The sequence below is a fragment of the Prosopis cineraria genome, unplaced genomic scaffold (genome assembly GCF_029017545.1).
Source record: "Prosopis cineraria cultivar Desert tree isolate PC_DT_omini unplaced genomic scaffold, ASM2901754v1 PC3, whole genome shotgun sequence".
NCBI lineage: Eukaryota > Viridiplantae > Streptophyta > Magnoliopsida > Fabales > Fabaceae > Prosopis > Prosopis cineraria.
The window spans coordinates 42,565,258-42,587,876 of NW_026555334.1; the positions used below are offsets into that span (position 1 = coordinate 42,565,258).

General features: G+C 31.8%; 1 protein-coding gene across 1 annotated transcript; it reads right to left on the reverse strand.

The window, feature by feature from the left end:
* LOC129306528 (uncharacterized) lies at positions 1–2,509 on the reverse strand. The gene is made up of 2 exons (XM_054947169.1): positions 2,189–2,509; positions 1–1,658 (listed from the first exon to the last, which is right to left on the reverse strand). The coding sequence occupies exon 2, from the start codon at positions 1,626–1,628 to the stop codon at positions 126–128; it is 1,503 nt and encodes a 500-aa protein (XP_054803144.1). The 5' UTR covers positions 1,629–1,658; positions 2,189–2,509; the 3' UTR covers positions 1–125.
* Positions 2,510–22,619: the final 20,110 nt, after the last annotated feature.

Consider the following 22,619-nt stretch of genomic DNA (forward strand, 5'->3'; position numbering starts at 1 on the left):
TAAAGACAAAAGCGAGACGCATTTAAATATAAATTACACTGCATCATACAATGTTAGTAAAACAATGATATAGGGACCATGGTGGTGACAACCCGAGCAATTTTACACAAGTGCATATCTCAAGTTTACATAAAATCATTACCACCCAGTTGAGGGCGACGGCAGACTCGAACTTCATGCTCTTCAGGTCCATCAAGAAGTTTTGGCACCGTGATCTCCAGCACAGATCCTGGCTCATCATAGTATGCTTCTAGCTTGCCATCTTCTGGAATCCGAGTAGGAAGTGGAATCTCTCGAACAAACTCACCAGGAGGGCAGTGCTCTGAAAACGGATCTGTAAGCTTGAATGTCCTATCCTGTCTCTTGATAAATGGTTTCCCAGACATGCTCACACAAGTAACCTTTATGATAGCATGAGTAAAAGTATTCCTCCAAGAAACTTTCACACTTGGAAGATCGACAAACGGCAGACTGATAATAATCAGGTAGCCCTGTTCATCCTCATAAATAGTTTTCGCAGCCGTAACAGGTCCATAGGCATTCCTCATTACTCCACTGAAGTTACTCAACCAGTGTGGTTCACTTGGGTGAATTTCCATATCTGAAATCCGGTCTGAAGGAGTATTATCAGCCAAGTGACTGTCATCATCATTTGCCTGAGGGAAGAAATCTTTCCTCCTCTTGCTGCTAGGAGATAGATCCATTGCACCGCCATTACTGTGGTTAGAAGGATGAGTTGACAAATTAAGCCCTGATCCGTTGAAAAGTTTCTTTGGATTTGCATTTGAAGCACTCTTGACTGTGTGAGGATGCCTCTCAAGCTCAAAGTCTGTATTGGGGAGATTCCTCCATGAACTGAAATCACTTGCTTCAGATGGGATTATGAAATTGAAATCCCTGCCAGTAAGTTCCACCCACCTTTTTCGCTCATCCTCATCAATTCCTGCAAGGTTGGGTGATGAAACAACCTCAATGCCGTGCAAACATTGGGGGTTTGATAGGCCTCTATAATGCTTTCGTTGCATCCTGTGAGATCGAACAAAGCCTCTATCAACACTAAATGGAAATGAAGGTTCCCCTTGGCGAGAATGGCCATTCATGTAACTCCTCAACTGCATCTTGCCCAATGCATTTTCCGGCCTCTCCTTGAAAATCCACATGTACATGTTTTCCATATCATGTTGAACCATGAAAACATCAAGCTTGAGATCAGATTTATCGAACCCTGAAACACCATTGTTGTTCTTAACTATCTTAGCCTTGGATTTTTCATTCAATGCGGGCCTGAAATAGAACGTGAAGAAAAACCATGCTCCCCATATACTATCAACTCGTTTTGAGCACTTCTTTCCACCTTTGGGGAGAGGGTTGAGGAAACCCCCAGTCTCGTATCCTTGAGTGCCAAGACCAACATCTAATATATCACACGGGTCAGAATTCCACGACGGTGGAGGCGGGCTGCGCTCAGTTGACAGGGGCAAATTGATATCCGGCGGACGGGAAAGTATGACTTGCCGATTCATCTCCAAATCCAGTTCCTCGTGAGAAGATGCACTTGAATCCATGGACAGGAGCGTGGATGGGTGATGATTCTCCATTGACAGCGATGTGAGAAGAGAATCGCCCATCTCACCTCACCTCGTTGACGAGTATCATTGCTGGTTGGTTCAATGTTGCCACCCCAAAAACAATCCCACAAAACAAGCTTATAAACACCTTCGTCATATTAATCCCCTCTATACTTCTCCATTAAATCCCAAAACTAATAAATCAGATAACAAAATCCTCACACCCAGAAATATTTTAAAAAGCCCGGAAGTATAAGATTCAAACATAAACTGTGTATGTACCCAGAAATAAATTAAATTACATACTGAACAGATTCTATAGAAAAAGACAGAAGAAAGATGAACAGACATATACAAGGCATAAAGTCTCTTAAATCTCCACCCATTGAGAGAGAAAGCGATCTCGAAACCGCTAAGGGGAAACTATGCGTAGCCCTAACCCAAAGATCTCCAAAAATCCTCCAAACTCAGGCGGGAAGCACTCAATCAAAACCATCAAATCCACAAAAGCAAGTAAACTATATAACTTTTCGAACAGAAAATGGTTTAACAATTATAAGAAATTGGTAGTTAGCGACAAAGACCCGAGAAGAAAATCAAAAGGGATCTTCAAAGAGTACCTTTGGGTATAACCATACAAGAATCGAGAAGAGGAAGAATAGGAAGAAGAACTTGCGCAGCCAACGTGGACGCGGTTCTCCATCATATAATTGGAAACCATATTCTCAACTCCGGACTTTGCCCACTACTTTTTTGGGAACGAAAAAAGCAAACAATCTTCTTCTTCGTAGACCCGTCAAACAGAAACACTGAAGAAAGAGTATATGGGGAAGGGGAATAATAGCGGAGAGTTTGCAGACGCGGGGAAGCTGTCTCGTTATAACGACAGGTTTTTGTGGTTAAGACCTTCACCGGATACAACCCGCTGGCTCCACCGTTTGCTAACGGCGACGGTGTGCATTTCCCAATCAGATTTTTGTTGGTATTGTTTGCACTGCGACTACTTATTTATAAAGCACTGTTGGCTGGGGTTCTTAAGCTTTATTTTCTTTTTTTTTTATTTTTGCCAGAAACATTATTTTCTTTATAAAAGTCCTAGATTTGGGAAAATAGAAAGGAATGTGGGAATTGGAAACTTCGAGGAAATGGGTGCAAATTTTTGTCTAATACTTACTTTTCACTAATAAGTTGGCTTTTATAGAATAAAGGTCCATTTTTGCCCTTTATGTTTTTTGTGAAAAGCACCCAACATTTTAACCTTTTTCACATAGCATTTTTGCCCTTCTCTATTTTATTCTGAACACCTTGTTGCCCTGGCATTAAATTGCTTAGTTGAAGTAAACTTTGATGAGAAGTGCTAAAGTAAAAGTAGTTTGACCTTTTGATTGAAATAAAAAGGGTTGAAAAGTAATTTCCTAAATGAATTGTCGTAGGAGTGAAAGGGAAACTTATTAACCCTGTACGAAGGTGAAAGCTATTTGAAGCAATCAAACTAAGGTTGAATAGAAGAAGCTAAAGATTGAAGGCGAGCGATCAGGCAAGAATAGAAGTAGAGGCACAGATTTGTCATCGAGCTACAAGTAAGAATCTTTGGCCTAAAGCTTTAAAGATTCATGTTTGTTGGCTTCTGATTCATGTTTGATGTCAGGTGGATTTACAAACTGGATGGACAATATATAATGTTAGCTTTTTTCCTTTTGTTTATCATGACTTTTTTGCTTGTGTGCCTGTCATTTGGTAATTTTGATTACAGTGACCTTGTGTTTTATTTGTATAGCCTGGTCGTAGTTTTGAGGTTGTAATTGAATAGGGGACTGCAGCAGAATATATGGTTCATAATGCAAATCCTAAAACTAGATTTTCCATCCCAAATGAAAAGCAGCTTGAGAAGCAAAAAACTTAAACAGACTCCACAAGAAGCATCTTAAGGAAAATGCCTTTCCATAGGGATGGATCAAATGTCAAACAACCTTCAAACCTTCCTTTCAAAGCACCCAGACTCAAGCGGGTAGGATATGATAGTGTCACAAGGTCACACCTCAAGTCACTTAAACAAACAAGGATTAAGTTGTATAAATTGAAGATAAAGGGGAGAGGAATTTAGATTTGGTTGTTGAGGACTATTGTATTGATGGCCACTTTTGATACGGTTATATATGAATGACTTGTTATTAAACCTAATTATGGCCACTTTAGTTAGTTGTGGTCACTTTTATGCTTTTGAATCTGATGAAGCCAATTATGGTTACTTATAACAGGCTCAAACAATATATTTTTAAATTAGTAATTAATGAATCAACTAGCTTCATTTAAAGTAGTAACGACATTTAAAGTGTATATTACATAGTGCACATTCATTTTAGACAAATTGGAAAATAAGGATTTGTATGTCCTTTGATCTTAAATTTCATATATTTAGAGTGCACTAGTATTCAATTATCCATTTCAAGCTTGATTTCAGATGATCCATGCTTGAAATAATCATTATTGTGCATAATATGACTTGACATAGTCAATTCAAGATTGAAAATAAAGTGAATCACACTTAAATTGGACCATAGAAGTTAAACAATGCTTGATGTTTCAAGCTTGAATTAGAATTAATTCACGCTTGATTTGTCACTTGTGTATATGAAATTTTTTAGTGAATCTTATATGCTCCAATTCATACTTGAATGTTTTTTTTTAGCAAACATACTTGAATGTTAAATACATCCATACTTGAATTGTCACCTAGTATCATATTTCATTTTATAGAAGTGACATTTCATGCTTGAAAGGAGAATTTTCATGCTTGATTTGTCACATGATCACTTGAACCAAAATTTGATATAAAAGAGCCTAAAACCAACCAAGCCAACTCAAGCTTGATTTGGAACATGATCAAGCGTGAAATAAGCTAGGTACTTTTGTCATTCATTCCATGCTTGAAAGCACAAAGGATTCACACTTGAATTGTCACATAAATCAAGACTAGAACTTTTGCATGACAATCCGTTTTTGAAAGGCAAGAAGGTTCATGCTTGATTTGTCATCCCAATAGAAGCACTATAGCTACAGCCAAGACATTATAAGCCGTAGCCAAAACGCTCACAGAGATGTTTAAGTCATAGCTAAAAGACATTTAAGCCATAACTATTGGTTTAAAGGACATTTGCCCTTATTTAACGCATGGGTAACGTGCTCCAAATAAAATAGGTGAGGGGCAAAAATGTTATGTAAAAAATATTAGGGTGCTACGTGCTCTTTAAGAAAAACATCAAGGGCAAAATGAACATCTACCCTTGTTTTAAAAATAAGAAATTGGTTTCTTTTTTATTTTCTTAAATTATTGTTATTGGTTGCACAAGTTAATATAAAGTATTAAAGAATGGTATTCTAGGAAAATCAACACATTTTTAGTTGAGTTTAATGCACTAACATTCCCTCTGTCTAATTTAAATTGTGTGAACTTTTCTTTTGTTTTGAAAACTTTCACGAACCTTTTTTAATAATAAAATGTATGTCACATGATTCTCTTTTAATTCTAAAATCATACTTTTCTCCATCCAATCACTAGTTAGACTATGAGATCACAACTTTGATATTTTCTTTTGACCAAAATGCCTATCCAAGCATAAATATTGGAAAAAATAATAATAAAATCTTTTTAAATTATATAAATAATAATTTAATATCTTAAAATGCCACAATTTCATTGAAATTTTTAGGGACCAATGTGTCAATAAATTTTAAATTAAAAAAATTATTTTACCTTTATGACAAGTTGTGATCTCTTATTTAATTATTGCGATTCTTTAAATAAAAATTGTTATTTGTTAAATAAAAGTTGTGAATGAGGTTTGTCATTTTAAAAACTTATTTTTTAATAATTAAAATTATACTTGATAAGTTATGATTTCTTATTCAATTCTTACGATTTACATAACAAACCTTATTATTTCTTAAGTAAAAGTTATGATTGGGACTTATCTTTTAGTAACAAAAATCACACTTGATAAGATGTGATTTCTAGTTTAACTCTCGTGATTCACAAAATAAAATTTATTATTCTTTAAGAAAAAGTTATGATTAGAGTTAATATTTTCAATAAGGGTAAAATAATTTTTTTTACTTTAAAATTTATTAACATAGAAGTTCTTAAGGACTTCAATGAAATTATGATATTTTGAGAGACTGAATTATTATTTATACAATTTAGAGGGATTTTATCATCATTTCTCCTAAATACTACTTTTTCTATTTTAAATTGTAAGATATTTTTGGAGGAGCTTCAGCATTTTAAAATATAAAAATACTTTAACAAAAATAAAATTTTATTAATGATATTTTTTAGTATTATTCTTCTTATATATACACTCTTTTCAATATTTTTTTATAAATAAAATATTAAATGAATGGCGTTGTTTAAATTTTATATTTTTATTTTAAAAAAGTAAAGTTGTAGAGTTTATTTAATGAGTTTTACTGCTATGCCTAATTTTTTCTAAACATATTTCATAATTTGGGATGGAAAGAGTGTTTTATAAAAAAATATAAATTTTCATAACTTTTGTTATATTAATAAGTTGATCAATTTTTATCATGTTATAAAATTGATTATCTTATAATTCCAAATTTTTATTGTTATGATAATTTCATAATTTTAATAATTTTGTAGCATCAGTTACATTTTTGTTTTATTTGTACCGTTTATATCTATACGTAACTAAGAAACTTGCATCATAAACCATCCAAGACATTCGTGCTAGTTGAAAAATCAATCAAATAAAATTTGGGAAAACCATTTTGGTAGCACCTATAGTTTTCCTTAATTTTTAAGTTGGTACATATACTATTTTTTCTTTTTTCCCCTCCTTTACGTTCCATCAGTTAGACATATAACATACTAAAAATTTACCCTCTAATGATAATCCTAATTAAGGATAATTAAGTAAGATTTTACGTGATGTGTAGTCAAAAGGCATTAACAAGTGTTTTTAGTTGAGATTTCAGGTATAAATTGGGTCCAAAAAGAAAATAGGTTACTTGAGCATCAAAAAGTGAAGAAAAAAAACAAGTAGAAAAGCCTTTATGCCACAGGCCGTGACATACGATGCAAATTCTACAAAAAAAAGGGGCGTGAATTGATGAAAAATCATAAGAGTTAGAAAATAGAGACGAGGAGAATGAAGAGAGCTCTGTTAGGGCATGATTTTGGAGAAGATTGGAGAAGATTTGAAACTCCTAATTACCAAGGCTCTTAGACCCTTTTCCTCAATTCTTGTTTCATTTTTTCAAAGATTTGAGTTAGGGTTTGAATGGGAATGATAATTTTCGATTCATATAGGTTATGGGTTCAAATTGCCTTTGACTTAAATGAAGTTAATGTGAATTATTTAAAGTATTTAAATCTAGTATTAATATTTTTAAAAGTTATTGGTTGGTAAATGCCATAAATATCATAAAATGGCATTAGTGAGGGTTGTTGAAAGAGTTATAATGCCATTAATGGAGGTTTAATAACTCATTAATGATATTAAGAACTAAAGATAGTTAATAAACCCAATGTTTAAAGCCAAATGTGAGAAATAAAGATGTTGGGTGTTGTAGAAGAGAAAGTGTGAAAGTTGAAATTGTGTTATTGATAATGTTAATGAGCTTAGATTTTTTTTTTGTAGATTAAGCGTTCTGGCACCATACATGGCTTGTGAATCAAGCTTGGAAGCTAAGTATTAAGAAGTCAACCTTTAACCTCTCAAAAGTTTGAGGTAATCGAGGAAACCCTACTTTAAGTAGTTGTTTTTTAATTGATTGTTAATTGTAAAATGTGCATGTTAACTAGTATGATTTGACTTTAAATGTAAAAGCATGTTATGAACTTTGATAATTGTTGAATTGTGAATATGCGTAATGTTTTATTTTGACTTGAAATGTGGAATTGAAGTCAAGATGATTTTTAAAACAATGAACACGCATGTATTTTGGAATGAGAAGTGTGATATGATGTGATGTGATGATTGGTTTATTGACGACTAAAGTTGATGATTCAATAAAGTGAAAAATAGTTGTGAAAATATTATGGATGCTCACTTAGTAGCGTATTATTATAAGCCTAATGTGTTAATATTGAATAAACAAAATTTATGAATCAAGCGAGCATCGTATATGGCATGATTAGTTAGAGCAAGTTCACCTAAAGAGTGGAGTAGTTAAAATCCATATATCAATTCAGCTACCTTCTGATGCATAAGGGCATAGCCTTATCCCATAATTTATTAAAGGACTGTCCCAAAATTTGTCAAGGAACTAGAACCTAACTATCTCTACTAGTTTATCGAGAAGGTTAGCTTAGGGTATATGATATCTCAGAGAATCGAGAGTAGGGGAAGATGTGGTTTGAAAGTGAGTCCTGTGATCTTTGGTTGGGTCATACCTCACAATTAGTAAGCTTGGATAGTTTAGTCACACGAATGAAGCCCTATTTGATGTTATAACCCATGATTTCAGTCAAAGAAAATAAGGAGGATATAAGGATGGTTTGATCATACACATATGTTCATATGACATGTCACTTGGTTGTTTAAGTTTACGGCAAGACGTGATAATAAATGGGATCATTGTCACACTTCTGTGTGTCTTATGGCAATATATCGTGTGATTTAAGATGAAAATTATGACTATGAATTAAATAAGGAATAACATTTTTGTGTTATGTATGATGGTATTTATGTTTTGAGAAAATCAACTTCGATCATGTGTATTTATTTAATTAATACTTTGATTACTGAGTGGCTAGACCCATCTCTTTCTTCTAATATTTTATAGGCTCTTGCTCTAGCGTGAAAAGGGAAAAGCTTCTAGAGGCTTAAGAATCTAAGGTTCCTACTATAAACCCTCTTATCTTCAATTATTTTATGTAATGGATAAGTATATTGTCAATCATGATGCATTTTCATTTTACACTTGTACTATATAGTTGTTACGATGTTTGGAAGGTATTTTGGGTCCTGAGATGTTGATTATGATAATTGTAAATGTTGATAAGTTCAAAATACTAGTACAAGTATAGTGAGGTTGTTTTAAATATGATATGATTGACTTTTCATGAAATGCAATGCTAAAACCTTCCCTTTTTATTTTTTGTTATGAAAGGGGTTGAGAGATAAAAATGTGAAATAATGGTGTATATGTGCACGTGGTATGTTATACTGTTAGTCCTTGGTTTAATGAATATGGTCTGGGTATTAGAAATAGCTTTTGAAACTTGTATAGGGTTTTGGTCACTGTTTTGTTGAGAAAGCTGAGAAAAATTGTAAAAATATGTTTGGATATTCAACTTTTTAGTGTGACTTGATTAGAAAGTGAAAGCTATGTCATTAGCTAGTTTATATTATGAGTTTTTCGTAGGCATCCAAATCATTTCATTCGGACATCGAACAGAAAAATGAGGCACGCCGAAAGTTACCTAATCTACTATCATGAACGTGCAACAAGCTGCAGCATAGGGCACACAAAGTGACAAGCTGCAGCACATTGTGCACAAGCTGTGGCCTACTATTCTATTTTTTAGCTTGTGATATTTTTTTAACTATTTTTGAATCTTTTTACTTTTTTGAGGTATCTCATGCTTCTATAACATTATTTTACTTTAGTTAAAAGTCTAATAAATGGTTTGACTTAATTTTAAATTACAAAAATTTGGGACCCCATTATTACAAATTTCAAACTTGATAATCTCTTGATTAACTTAAATTTTAGAGTTATTTGTGATTAAATAATGGAAATATAACAAGACACACAACCCCCTCTACATTTAAAAATCACTTTAGGGGCTTATGGAACACAAACGATGTTAACCCAGAAGCTCAAGTACCAAGTTGCCTTCGTAGTTTCAACTTTTAAGGGAATTAAGGATCATCGCTCACCAAAGAGCTTCAACTTGATCTTCATTCAACAAAAAATAAGAGAGCAATTAAGGATCTTGGTTCCCCAGAGAGAGTAGTTAAGGAAATTAGAGATCTAAGCTCTATAGAAAACAAGTAGGCTATTCATCTTCATGTGATAGGGTGATTCAATTTTATTTTTGTGCTACAGGCCAATCCTGTTCACAAGAAAGAGGATTTGCAATTTGGAATATGTAAGTTTGTCTCTCTATTTTTAAAGTACATCTTCGTATCTCCTTCTTGGTTTCTTCCTTTGGTTCATTCGAAATGCATACTAGCCTTAATTTTTCTTTTACTAAACACTTGATGCCCAAATTGCATGTCTGTTCGAATAGATGCTTCAATTTAAATAGTTTGTCTCTCAACTTAATTGTAAATCAAAATAATCATATGAAGGCATGATAATCAAAAAATGGAAAAAGATGAGACTTTTGAAATTTGACAAACACTAAGAAAATTTATAGTATTTTTTATTTCTGAAAAAATGAGCAACTTAGTTTGGAAATTAACCAATGTCAAATAGGGACAATACATTAATGTGCCACTTGGTTGGGACATAGTGGTTAATTTTCATCTTTAATATTATTTTTCTAGTACACCAAATGGACCCTAAAATAGAAATATTTGTTAAAAATATATGGTACTTCCACCACAAATTTTTAATCTTGAACAATCAATCGAAAATTATACAAATAAGATAAGAACAAGTTTCTCCAGGAGTGTATCTTTGTAGGTAATTTTGTCATTTCATAACAAGGTTCTGTCATCATGCAAAACTTGTTCTATCTGCATATGTATAGCCCAATGCATATGTGAAATGATCTTATAATTGAAAGAAATGGAGATACTTGCTGCTGAACATAAAAAGATGACATTTGGACAAATTGTTCTATCTCTGTATCGTGGATTGTTAATTATTTTTTGGCCAGGGAAGCTCATAACATCGTGGAGGACTTCCTTTTTCTGAACACACTGCCATTGAACTGCATTGGGCTATACTTAGTCAACCAATCTAGCTAAGACTCTTATTTCTCATTTTCAGTCTGTTGACTTGTCTTCTTCTTCTTCTTCTTCTTCTTCTTTTTTAATGTTGTTTCTCGTCCTTCATGCTCTTATTCTATTGTATCAGGTTCTTGTCTTGATACTTTTCAAGAATTAATGTTGCTACCAAACCAGATTGCTGCCACTAAGTCCTGCATGATCTCAAAAATAAAAGCTTGGGGGTCATAAGGCAAGCAACCTACCATCGCAATTGTGTTAGACATGAAATTAGAATTTGTCTGAGGTTATGGCCCATATAAAAAGGGAACCATTTTCAAGAAAAGAAAAAATCAATAAGTAAACCTATCAAAATATATCTAGTTGTTATTATCCTAAAATAAAATTACACTATAACTATGAAGTTCATAAAATTAATATAGAACCCATCAAATTCAAAGCAACTATTCGAACATACGGTAGTAACCATTAAGTAAGCATTTCGAATGAACTTATGAGGAGTAACCAGTAAGCAGCCATTTGAATCCTAATCCATGAATGGCAGCTCCTCTTTCTAATGAACTAGATTGACCCATTGCATGAAGACAAAGTCAAATCGCCCTATCACACACTAAGACGAAACTGGGTCACCTAATTGCTTTTTGCAGAATTGAAATCCCTAATGTCTGAAACCACTCTGCTTAGTAAACTGAGATCCCTAATCACCCTCTTGCTTTATGTTGAACGAAGATGAAGGCGAAGTTCTCCGGTGAACGATGATCCCAAATCGTATCAGGCTGCCTTAAAAGTTTCAAAGTTCAAGGGCCTAAAGTTAATGCTGTCTATGTTCCGTAAGTCCTTTTAGCGATTTCATACAGCAAATGAGCAACGTGTTTAACAAAGGAAACTTAAAGGAGGAATTAAAAAGAAAAAAAAGTATAGGCATCAAATTAAAAATAGGGGGAAACTATAGGTACTAATAAAATGGTTTCCCATAAAACTTCAAAGAATAGTCTGATTAAAAATTTATTTACAATGGCAAAATTAATCATTTTTCATTATAGCTTTAACTTAATTATAATTTAATATTTAAACTTTGACTCATTAACATGATTTTTATAATTTTAACTCGATTGTGACTCAATTCTTAAACTTTAACTTTTATAATTTAATTTTTATAATTTTAAATATTTAAAATGTTAGTCTTTATATTTTAAAAAATAAAATTATAAATATTAAAATTTAGGGCTAATATTTTAAATTACTAATCCCTAAAAATTAAAAATTTAAAAATATTTATAATATTTATAATTTTATATTTAAAATATAAGGACTAATATTTAAATAGTTAAAATTATAAAAATTAAGTTGTAAGAGTCTCAAAACTATAATGATTAAATTATAATGAGTTAAAGTTTAAGAATTGAGTTGTAATGAAGTCAAAATTAAATAGTTAATTTTTTCTATTGTAAATAATATATGAAATCTGAGCGATAGGCGAGGTGAAAGTGAGGACGGATACGGTAAAAAATTTACATCTTTCCTTTTTCTTCATGGCAAACCAGATAACGAATCATTGGAGAAATCATTTCATTTCAATTAAACAAAACAATAAAACATGAGTAAAATGTTTCCTCTGTGTATATATGTGCCCATGGTTTAAAACTTTGAAAACTTTTTTGGTCATTCATCTAAGACAAAGCTAAGGTAGTTAATTTTATTTCCAATTTTATCCTCATTTGCTTGTTATGGCTTTAATTCCTGGATAATAAATTATAATGTTTAATTATTGGTAAAATTAAAAAAATACATATTTTTTATAGTTTAAAGAATACCACTATTTTTTTTTAAATTAATGCAAAGCTAGTTAACTTTCTCTTATATTAAATATAAAATAAAAAGAGTGTGTGTGTGTCATGGATGGAATAGGGTTAGCATTGGATTGGTGATGAGGTTTAAGGATGAGAGTGGCAGTTGTATTGATCATGCTCTGGGGGAGGAGATGACGATGAAAAACGTGAAATTGGTAATTTACTTTGTGGGCCTGTTTGAATATTGATTGGAAGATTGACATGAAGCAAGAATTTTTAATAAAATTGAAATTAAAATTAGAATATGAATGGAAATCAAAATAGAATTGAATTTTGAAAGTTTGTCTGATAAGAGGATAAAATTTTGATATGATATTAATAGATATATGTATTAAAATAGGAAAATACCAAAATACCCTTGAAAAAAAAGGCTTTCCTCCACGTCAATTCTTCTTCACCAGTCATAGTGCAAACCTTCAGAACTTTAAGAAATCACCCCCTTTAAAATAACTAATTTCACGAGCCAAAACCAACACCATTTCTAGTTAAGATTAAAAAAATAAAATAAAATAATGAAAATTAACGCCTATGTTTAGTCCGGCCGTGAACAAGAAGAAGGTCACTTAATTGGGACGCCTCAATTATGTCAACTCCAACGGGAAGAAGCAATAATCCATGGACGAACAGAAGTTGAAGGCAAAGGGGCGTGTTGCGGACCGGCACCGGAGATTATTATTTGTATAAACCGACCCATCGTAGAGTTTTATCATTGTAGGTCGCTCAACATCTTCACAGAGTTATCACAAAACAACTTCAAAATCAGTAATATAATGATGGCTTCCAATTCCATGGAGGATCCTCCTTCTTCACAGTCACGAACAAGCTAATAGAGAAGATGGAGAGAGCAAGATTTCCTACCGGAACAATCCTTTTAGACTCTGCTCGCCAAACAATCCTTGAATCTCACCGAAACCTGAGAACAATCCTTTCGGTGATGCCAGAGTCCGACGAGATTAAAAAAAAAAAAAAAGGAGCAATAAAGTCATGGAACCCTGCCTCAACTGGTCCGGCCTCGTCTTTGTTATTAGTCAAGAAGCTCACGATGACAGTGGACCTGCTACTGTCATGTCCTACATCGCTTTCGAGATCTTTGCCATGCTCTCTATTTTCTGCTACACTGAATTGGTCAGGGAAATCCCCATTGCATTTTCAGTGGACATTGCTGACAAAGACACTGTGATAGCATAAGGATGCCAGTGGGTGAGGGGTAAGGGGATGGCAACGGGTAAGGGTGGAGTGATTATGAGGGCAAGAGTTACTTCTATGGAATCCAGCAAATTTCATGGGTATCTATATGGAATCCAATTGTTGGCCTGATTTTTTTGTGAACGGACCATAGCGTCGTGACCCTTTGGGTGTTCAAATATGCCAAGCATGTTAAAAGAGTGTCTTCAAAAAAGTAAGTTGTAACCAAAAGATGTTAAAGGTTTTTAAAATCTTTTATTATAATTTCCTTCGAAGTCATGCAACTTGCTACTGATTTGTTCTAATTGCCTCCATAACATTCAATTCACATTTTTATGATGCTCTAGTCTTGATAGCCAACCGACTCAGCATAAGGCAGTCTCAAATAGTGGAAGGAATACAGGGTTGTAGTGTCATTCAACCTTTGTGGGAGGCAGGCATCTTGCAGAAAGCTTGCAAAAGGAGAAAGGTGGGGCGGGGGGTCATGTTTAAAAGTAATGGTGTTTTATTCAAATAAACGGTAGGGTTTTAAATTGTCTCAAATTTATAATTTATGAGTTAAAATATACGAAAAGACAATGAGTTTAGGGTTTGAATTATCATTTAATTCTTTAAAATATGTCAAGCCCTACATGTTTTTTTAATTGCCCTTATATTTAAATCATTAGAATCTTTATCTAATTGCCAATGTAACTGTCGCTCAGCACTTATGTTTAAATTCGTAGGAAATTTTGTTTTAATTTTTGAAATAAATTATTAGAATGTTTTTATTACAAGAAAGTCAAAAGTGGACAAAAAGGCGAGGAGGAGCCATAAAATGGAACCAAAATTGGACACGAGACTCAGGTGGGCTCCAAATGAGAGGGAAGGGAGTTGCATTCAAAAACAAAATTTAAAATAAGAAAAGAAAAGAAAGAGATGAAAGGGCAGTTAAAAGGAGCATGTGAAGGCGGGACAGAGGATTATCATGATAACATGACCATGGCGATGGGGACCACACAAGTCTCCTCAGTCCTCACCCACCCTTCTCCCATCAGCATTTCAAGGCAAAGTAACCAAACCCTGCATTTGCCGCAATTCCACTGATCCTCCTGCTTTTCCACAGACTCCAAGTGAATTATATTTCTTGTTTATTTCCAATTTTACACGCCCCTCATTTTCATTTCCCATGCTTCCCAGTAACCTCCGCTTCCTTGTATATTTTATTGTTTATTTAAATCTAATATCTTCTTTGAAATATTAGTTTTTAAATATCATATAAAATTTTTAAAATAAAATAAAAAATTTACAAACTACTCCCTCCATTTTAAATTATAAAGTAATTTTAAAAGATTTTTTAGTCCCAAAATAAGAGATGCTTTAAGTAGATTGAAATTTTTACATGTATCAATTTCAATATTATATTTTTTTATAATTAATGTCGTCCATTTTTTTAACATATTAAATGATGAATGTTTTTAAAAGTTTATATTTTTATTTTAAAAATATAAGATAGTTAAGTGTATTTAATTAAACTTATTGGTATGTCAAATTTTATTTAAAAGTTTCTTATAATTTGATATGGATGGAGTATTTTATAATACAAAATGAAAAACTTAACAGTAAATAATGAAATATATTATAAAATAAATATTTTTAAAAACGTGAGAAACTTACAATATGTAAATGCTTGGTGTGGTAAGCTTTGCTGTTTTTTTTTTCTTCTAAAGTATAATTTAGTCCTTTAATCTTATACAAGGCTTTATTTTGATCTTTTAATTTTATAATATATTTTTTTAATACTTTAATCCTAATACAATTAATTTCATCATAAAAATTGTACATTAAGTTTTTAAATATTGATAAAATATTCTCTAATGCTGACATAAGTTTATTTTTATAAAATAATAACGATTAACATAAAATATAATCATATAAAACTAACAATATTAGAGTTAGAGGACTAAAAAAATATTTTATAAAATAAAGAGATTAAATTAAAATTTTATATAAAATTAAAGATAAAGATTGCACTTTAATTCTTCTTCTCTTTTTTTTTAAGCTTTTCTGTTATTCTAATTGAAGTCGATCTAACTCAAATGTAAATTAATTAAACACCGAACGTTTGATCATTAAAAAAAAAAGCGCACTTTTTACGAGTTGCTAAATTGGGAGGCAACAAAAACACGTCAGCAGGTCATGCAGCGGATAGGATAAGGATGCGAACGATAAAATAGAGCGTGGGAGGAGTGTGAGCGAGGGATTGGAGGGCGCGTGAGCACGTGTGACATAAATGAATACATAGAATCGGATTGGGGGAGCCTTATTCCCACCAGAGTCCGTCCTCCACCGAAAAATGATGTCTAACAAACATTAAAGCCCTGTTTGATACGTAGATACAAATTTATAGAATTAAAATTGGACTTGTGATTAGGATTAAAAGTGAGATTGGAGTTTTAAAATTATATTTAGTATGAAATAACAATTGGAGACAATATTTTATTTATTTTATTTTACAGTTAAACATAAATTATAAAAATACTACAACGTCCCTTACAATTAATAAAAAAAAATTGCTCCAAAACCCCTCTCCATTGTGGACTTATGAGTCATCTCCTCACTCAAACAACTTGTTCTTCAAATCGAATTCAACGACGAAAATGAGGGCGATGGACTTGGGAGCACACGTAGCGGCGAACCTCCTCCTCCAACTTGTTGTTCCCAGATTTGGACTCTCTCAAACTGAGGAAGACAAGGATGGGATCTAGAGTTTCGAACTGTCACCAATGATGTTGCTGAACTAGGTTTAAAGATGGAGACGAAGGATCTGGACACCCTCAAACCAATGAAAGAAGAAGATGCAGCTGAGTTGTCACTGACAATGCTACTGAACTGTCACCCACTATGTTGGATTTGGACACTCAAACCAACAAATGAAGATGATGACTTGTGTGGGAGGCAAAGGTAAGGGCATTTTGGTTTTTACAAAAATCAGTCTAAGATTGATTTTGTAATACCAAATTAAATTGGTATTGAATAATTCCACCTAAGTTGAATTAAATTATGATTAAAATCTTCATTCTCATATATCAAACATCAAAGCTTTCAATTAGTTCGTCCCAATCTCAACCCACCCTTCCATTTCTCCATATAAAACAAGGCCTAAGTATTTTTAATATTAGGATAATGATAGAGAATATCTTTAAATTTAAGAAATGAAATTGACTCATAATTAAATTTAAAAATATTTATAAACTTTTGTGTATAATTTAAAAATAAAAATAATCTTCAGTTATTTTGTTTATTTCCAATTTCACGCGCCCTTCATTTCCCATGCTTCGCCCTCGCAGTATCCTCCGCTTCTGCGCATGCCTATTGCCCAAGCCTCATATATTTTCCTGTTTATTTGAACTTAATATGTTGTTTTAAATTTTTTGAAATGAAATAAAAAATTTACAGACTAATTTATAATATAAAAATCAAAACTTAACAGTAAATAATAAAATATATTATAAAATAAATAAGTAACTATTTTTATAAACATAAGAAACTTATAATGTGTACGTGCTTGGTGTGGCAAGCTTTGCGGTTGTCGTTGTTGTTATTGTTATTTTACTAAAGTATACTTTAGTCCTTGACTATTTAGAATACTGAATGAGAGAAGCTTTTGTGAACACAGGAAGGAATACAGGAGGCACAGTCCTGCCCCTGCACCCAGACGACGGTGCTTATATTGGAATAATGAAGAGGATTGTATAATAAAAAGGTTGTTAATTTGGAACAGGACGGATTGGGGGAGCCTTGATATCCAATCCATTCCCACCAAAATCTGTGCTTCACCGAGTAAGGTCGTGCCACGCCAACTACCACAAAGTGAACTTGCCCACACACAGACGGCACGGGACAGCGACGCGTTGATAGGATATCAGGTCCAGGCATTCAGTGGGCCCCCACCCCCTCCAGCATAATTAATATTTCCTGTGTAGCTAGTTATAACATGATTTTACTCAAATCATACAAATTAATAAAAATTAATTATTTAAATAAATTAATAAAATTATTTATTTATTTTAAATTTAATAATGATATAATAGTTCATTTATAAAAAAAATACTCTCTTCATTTTTATATATAAGGTATTTTTTAAAAACTTATTTTATCTCTAAATATAAGATGTGGCAATTATATTTTTGAGTAATTAAATAATTTTATTTTTATCTTATAAAATAGAATAAATAAATAATATATATTTTTTTATAATCATCATGATATTAATTATAATATTATTAAGGAAAAAATTGAAAAATTATTTTATTTTTATATGAGTTCAACTAAATAACAAACATTTATTGATATGAGAGATTCGATTAAAGATACGTTATACATAAAGATAGAGGAGTATACTAATAATATCTTAGGCTTTTTTACCAAAATGTTGCATACAGTAAAAAAAATTCTTGAAATGCTACAAAGTAGAAAGTATTTCTTGAAATACTATACTAAAAATTGTTCATAGAAATAACGGTTTTGAGGTTGTAAAAAAGTCATTCTCGCCTGAAACGATTTTAGAGTAAGAACTTATTTTTTTTATTGTATTAAAAGTAAATTGTTTACTACCTGCACGATTTTAGTTTATTATTGCTAATTTGACATTTTATTCTCAGTCCTTGCATTCTTTTAACTCGTTATCATTTTGTTAAAATCTTCAGTATAATGCATGTTCACCTGAAAATAAAAAATTCATGCACAGTGGCTATAAAAAGGTCTAAAAATATGAAGATGTGGTAGTAAAGTTAAAGTCAGACAGTGCAAAGCTAGTTTTTTCACTGAGATACTATACAATATAAAAAAAATATTAAAATATTACACAAAATGCTACATTTAAAATCGTGTAAGGGGAGAACAATTTTTAAAATTTATCGCCCTAAGAATGATTTCTTCAATATATCAATTCAGTTTCAAGAACGATTTATGAACATCAACTGCACCTTACAATTGCAATAATAATTTAGTAATCATTTGAATGAAAATGATAAATAATAACTGGTTCTAACATTATCAAGTAATTATTATGAGGTGTATTAAATTAAAAATTATTAACAATAAATAAATAATTATTAGATTTTATGAAAACTAATAATGAATGGTTAAGTTATATGAATGAAAAGTAAAAGTTAATTTATCTCACAAATAGTAACTTCGATGCCACATCTTGTTCGCCTTCTCATACGTTTGATATCAACGGCCACATGGGATACAACAAGAACAAGTTGTTATTAGAACCAATTATTATTTATCTTTTTCATTCAAATGATTACTAAATTACTATTGCAATTGTAAGGTGCAGCTGAAGTTCATAAATCATTCCTGAAATTAAATTGATACATTGAAGAAATAGTTTTTATGGTGATGAATTTTAAAAATTATTCTCCCCCTACACAATTTTAAATGTAGCATTTTGTGTAATATTTTAGTATTTTTTTTATATTGTATAGTATGTCAGTGAAAAAACTAGCTTTGCACTATCTGACTTCAACTTTGCTGCTGCATCTTCATATTTTTAGACCTTTTTATAGCCATTGTGCATGAATTTTTTATTCTCGCATGAACATGCATTATGCTAAAGATTTTCACAAAATGATAACGTGTTAAAAAATGTAAGGATTGAGAATAAAATATTAAATAACAATAATAAGTTAAAATTATTCAGGTAGTGAATGATTTTGCTTTTAATGCAAAAAAAAAAATTCTCATTCTAAATCATTTCAGGTTAAAAAAACTTTTTCAAAGCCTCAAAATCGTTCTTTCCCTAAATGATTTTTAGTATAGTATTTCAAGAAATACTTTTCACGCTGCAGCATTTTAAAATTTTTTTTACTGTATGTAGCATTTTGGTAAAAAAAAAATCTAATATCTTATGCGTTAGAGATAAAAAAAAGCTTTAATTTTTTTTTTAATATATAGGGAGGGAGGGAGTGTGATTTTCTGCACATGCCGACTCATTTAATTCACCTCGCTGCGTCGCAGATTCTACATCGCCACGTGATTTACGCTCCTAACATTTATTTTTGCTTTTAAGATAAAGGATGATACTCTTGTTAAAAAATATAAAATATTTTTAATTTAATTTTATTTTTTAATAAATAATTATTTATTTTTAAATTAATTATATTTTTTATATTTATCTCCATTAAACATCCTATAATAAATATAAAATTATTTACTAATGGGCCTTTAAAAAAATATAATAATTATACCTTAAAAGGTTAAAAATATTTTATATTTTTTAATATCAAACTCCTCAAAATATGTCTATATTTTTAACAAAAGAACATAATAAAAAAAATTACATAAGGTTTTTGCATTCAACATTTATCTTTCCCTTTAACATCTATTTTGAATTCACTGGCTCCTCACTCTAGTACTATTTAGAGAGAAAAATAGAATAATTTTTTATTTTATATTATTAAATTTTTATCATAATTTTTTTCTTTTACCTTCATTAAACATTAGAAAGAGAAAATATATTATTTATTAAACATTAGAAAAAAAAATATATTATTAAAATATTTATATTTAATAGGAATAAAGTTAAAAAATATTAAATTTTTAAATAGATTTAAGAGTTTTAATTTTTTTTAATTTTGATAAAATATGTTAAAAGTATTTTATAAATAAAATCAAAATGTACCTTTTAATATCTTAACCCATGAAAAAAATGCAAGGAAGGAAGGGGAAAAAACCACTCTTTTCGTCCTGAATCATGAGACAATTTAAGATCAGATAATGCATATTAATAAAACATAATAAAAATACTTTAAAAATTTATTTTTTTATAACAAAACTATAAACTTTATGATTACCCTAACACACATGATCATTACTCTATAATTGAAGGAAAATATTACAAAAGTATTATTAATAAAATTTTATTTTTTTAAATTGTTTGAATTTCTTTTTCAAAGTATTAGGAATTCGGTACCCTAGAGTGTCGTCGTACCTTCTCATTGTTTGTTTAATTACAAACAAACCAAGGTAATCAAGAGACACCAAATCATGTATCAAAATTTAATTACGTGTCTCCTCGGTGACTAGGTCGATTTTTAAATTCTTCCACTGATTTCTCGTTCTCTTTCTTTGAATGCATCACCGATTATATATTCCGCAGCTCTCTCTGCGGCCGATCTTGCTCCTCTTCTTCGATATGGATACATGCACAAGCTCAGCACAAGACACCGTCTTCGTTATTACCGGTTTACAGACTATCCCGCCGCCGAACAGTTCAAGAATTAATTTTGACTTATACATCTGGGTAGTTGAAATTAAAAACACGTCACCAAGAAAGCTACGGAAAATCTCAAATCTCGGACACGCTCTGTTTATCCTCTATCCTCCCTTCAATATCTTCCTCAATCATGACACAACTTACTAGTATACATGCTGAATGAGATCTGATGAACAGATTTCTATTTAATTTGGTCGCCACATGCTCCCTTATTTGGTAATGAATGCAGAAAACACGGTAATTTGAAGAGGCGTATTTTGACGGGGATAACAAGAAGGAGAAGGTCAGGCGAAAAATTCTGGAGACAGCAGGGAAAACGATTTTACATCTGAGGGGGGTGGGGGCTTTTCTAAAGTAGTTCCTCGGATATATTCCATGTACTTCCAACCATCTCACCAACATTATCATCAGAATTCAAAAAAATGTTAAATTATTAGTACTGTGGCCTGCTATATATATATATATATATAATGATTCGAAAAGCATGAATATGTTATTGGAGCTGTTTTCTTTGCCACCTGTTGGCTTCCTCTTTTCTAATATATTATTACTTACTACAATATATATATATATATATATATATTTTGCGAACGTCTTTTCTAATATCTATTCAAACCTGCTGACATGTTCATTCTATTTGTGGTTTCTCAAACGACTATGCCAATGCGAGTGAGCATCATTATTGATGACAAAACAAAGGGGTTATCGCACAAAAATCAAACGGGACCAAACAAACGCAACGTATATACCAAGCGAAGCTATATTGCTTCTGCATGATGAGCCGTACGTCAATGATATTATCGTCTGGAATATCCAGCAAATTACTCTTCCTTATCACAATCAGAAATAAGGAAACGGAGAGGATCGAGAATGACAGTAGAAGTGTGGCTGTCTTTTACTCATTGATTCTATAGTTAAATATATACAAGATAGACATAACCAGAGGTGCGCATGTGACCCTACAAAACATGGGATAGAATATAATCATAATAAATACAGCAATCATATCGAATAATGGTGACTAACAGTTATTTACAATAATAACAATAGCGGACCGGGAAGCACAATTAATGGGTCTGTTAAATGTCAGTGAATTTTATTCGTATTTCCTGACAGTCACTTATATAACAGCTCTTTCAGATGCCGATTTCTTGTTCTTGAATAGGACATTGTTTCGCGTTTATCTGGTCTAACGCCTGTTTTATTTCACACAACGCAACAGTGATGTTTTTGTCAGTCCCAACAAAAACGCGTTGTTCTTGGATACACAGGAAAACAGGCTTGGGCTCACCAATGTTCTGTAGCATACGCAGGTCAAGCCTATCTGCTCGCAAAAGGTTCCTCCGCTGCCCTAAAGATTTAGACATAAACAGCTGTTTTTTCCTCCAAATTTGACAACCGGATACTACGTCAAGAGACAGAGGTAGACGGACCATCACCCAAAAAAAAGGGTGGGGGGGGGGGGGGGGACAAAGTTTCATTAAAAAAACTCACACCAACCGGGGAGGTTGGAATCGGCGCAAATGAAAATTTACGAGGCTGTGGCCTGTTGACAGCTAAATGTCAGATAGGCGCGTCAATATAAGGGCATTTTTATGGGCGATAACTGATGGAATTCAAGATCAAGAAAACAACGTTAAGCCCCTATTAATCAAGGTTTTAAAAACTGGATTAGTTATTAAAACAAATTAGCCACTGATTCACTCAATCACAGTTTAATCAAATGACATTAAATTAATATATTTTTAATTTTAACTTATGTATCATAATTAAAGAAGAAATTTATGCACATATTTATATGTTTCAAAAAAATATTAACAAATGCTTG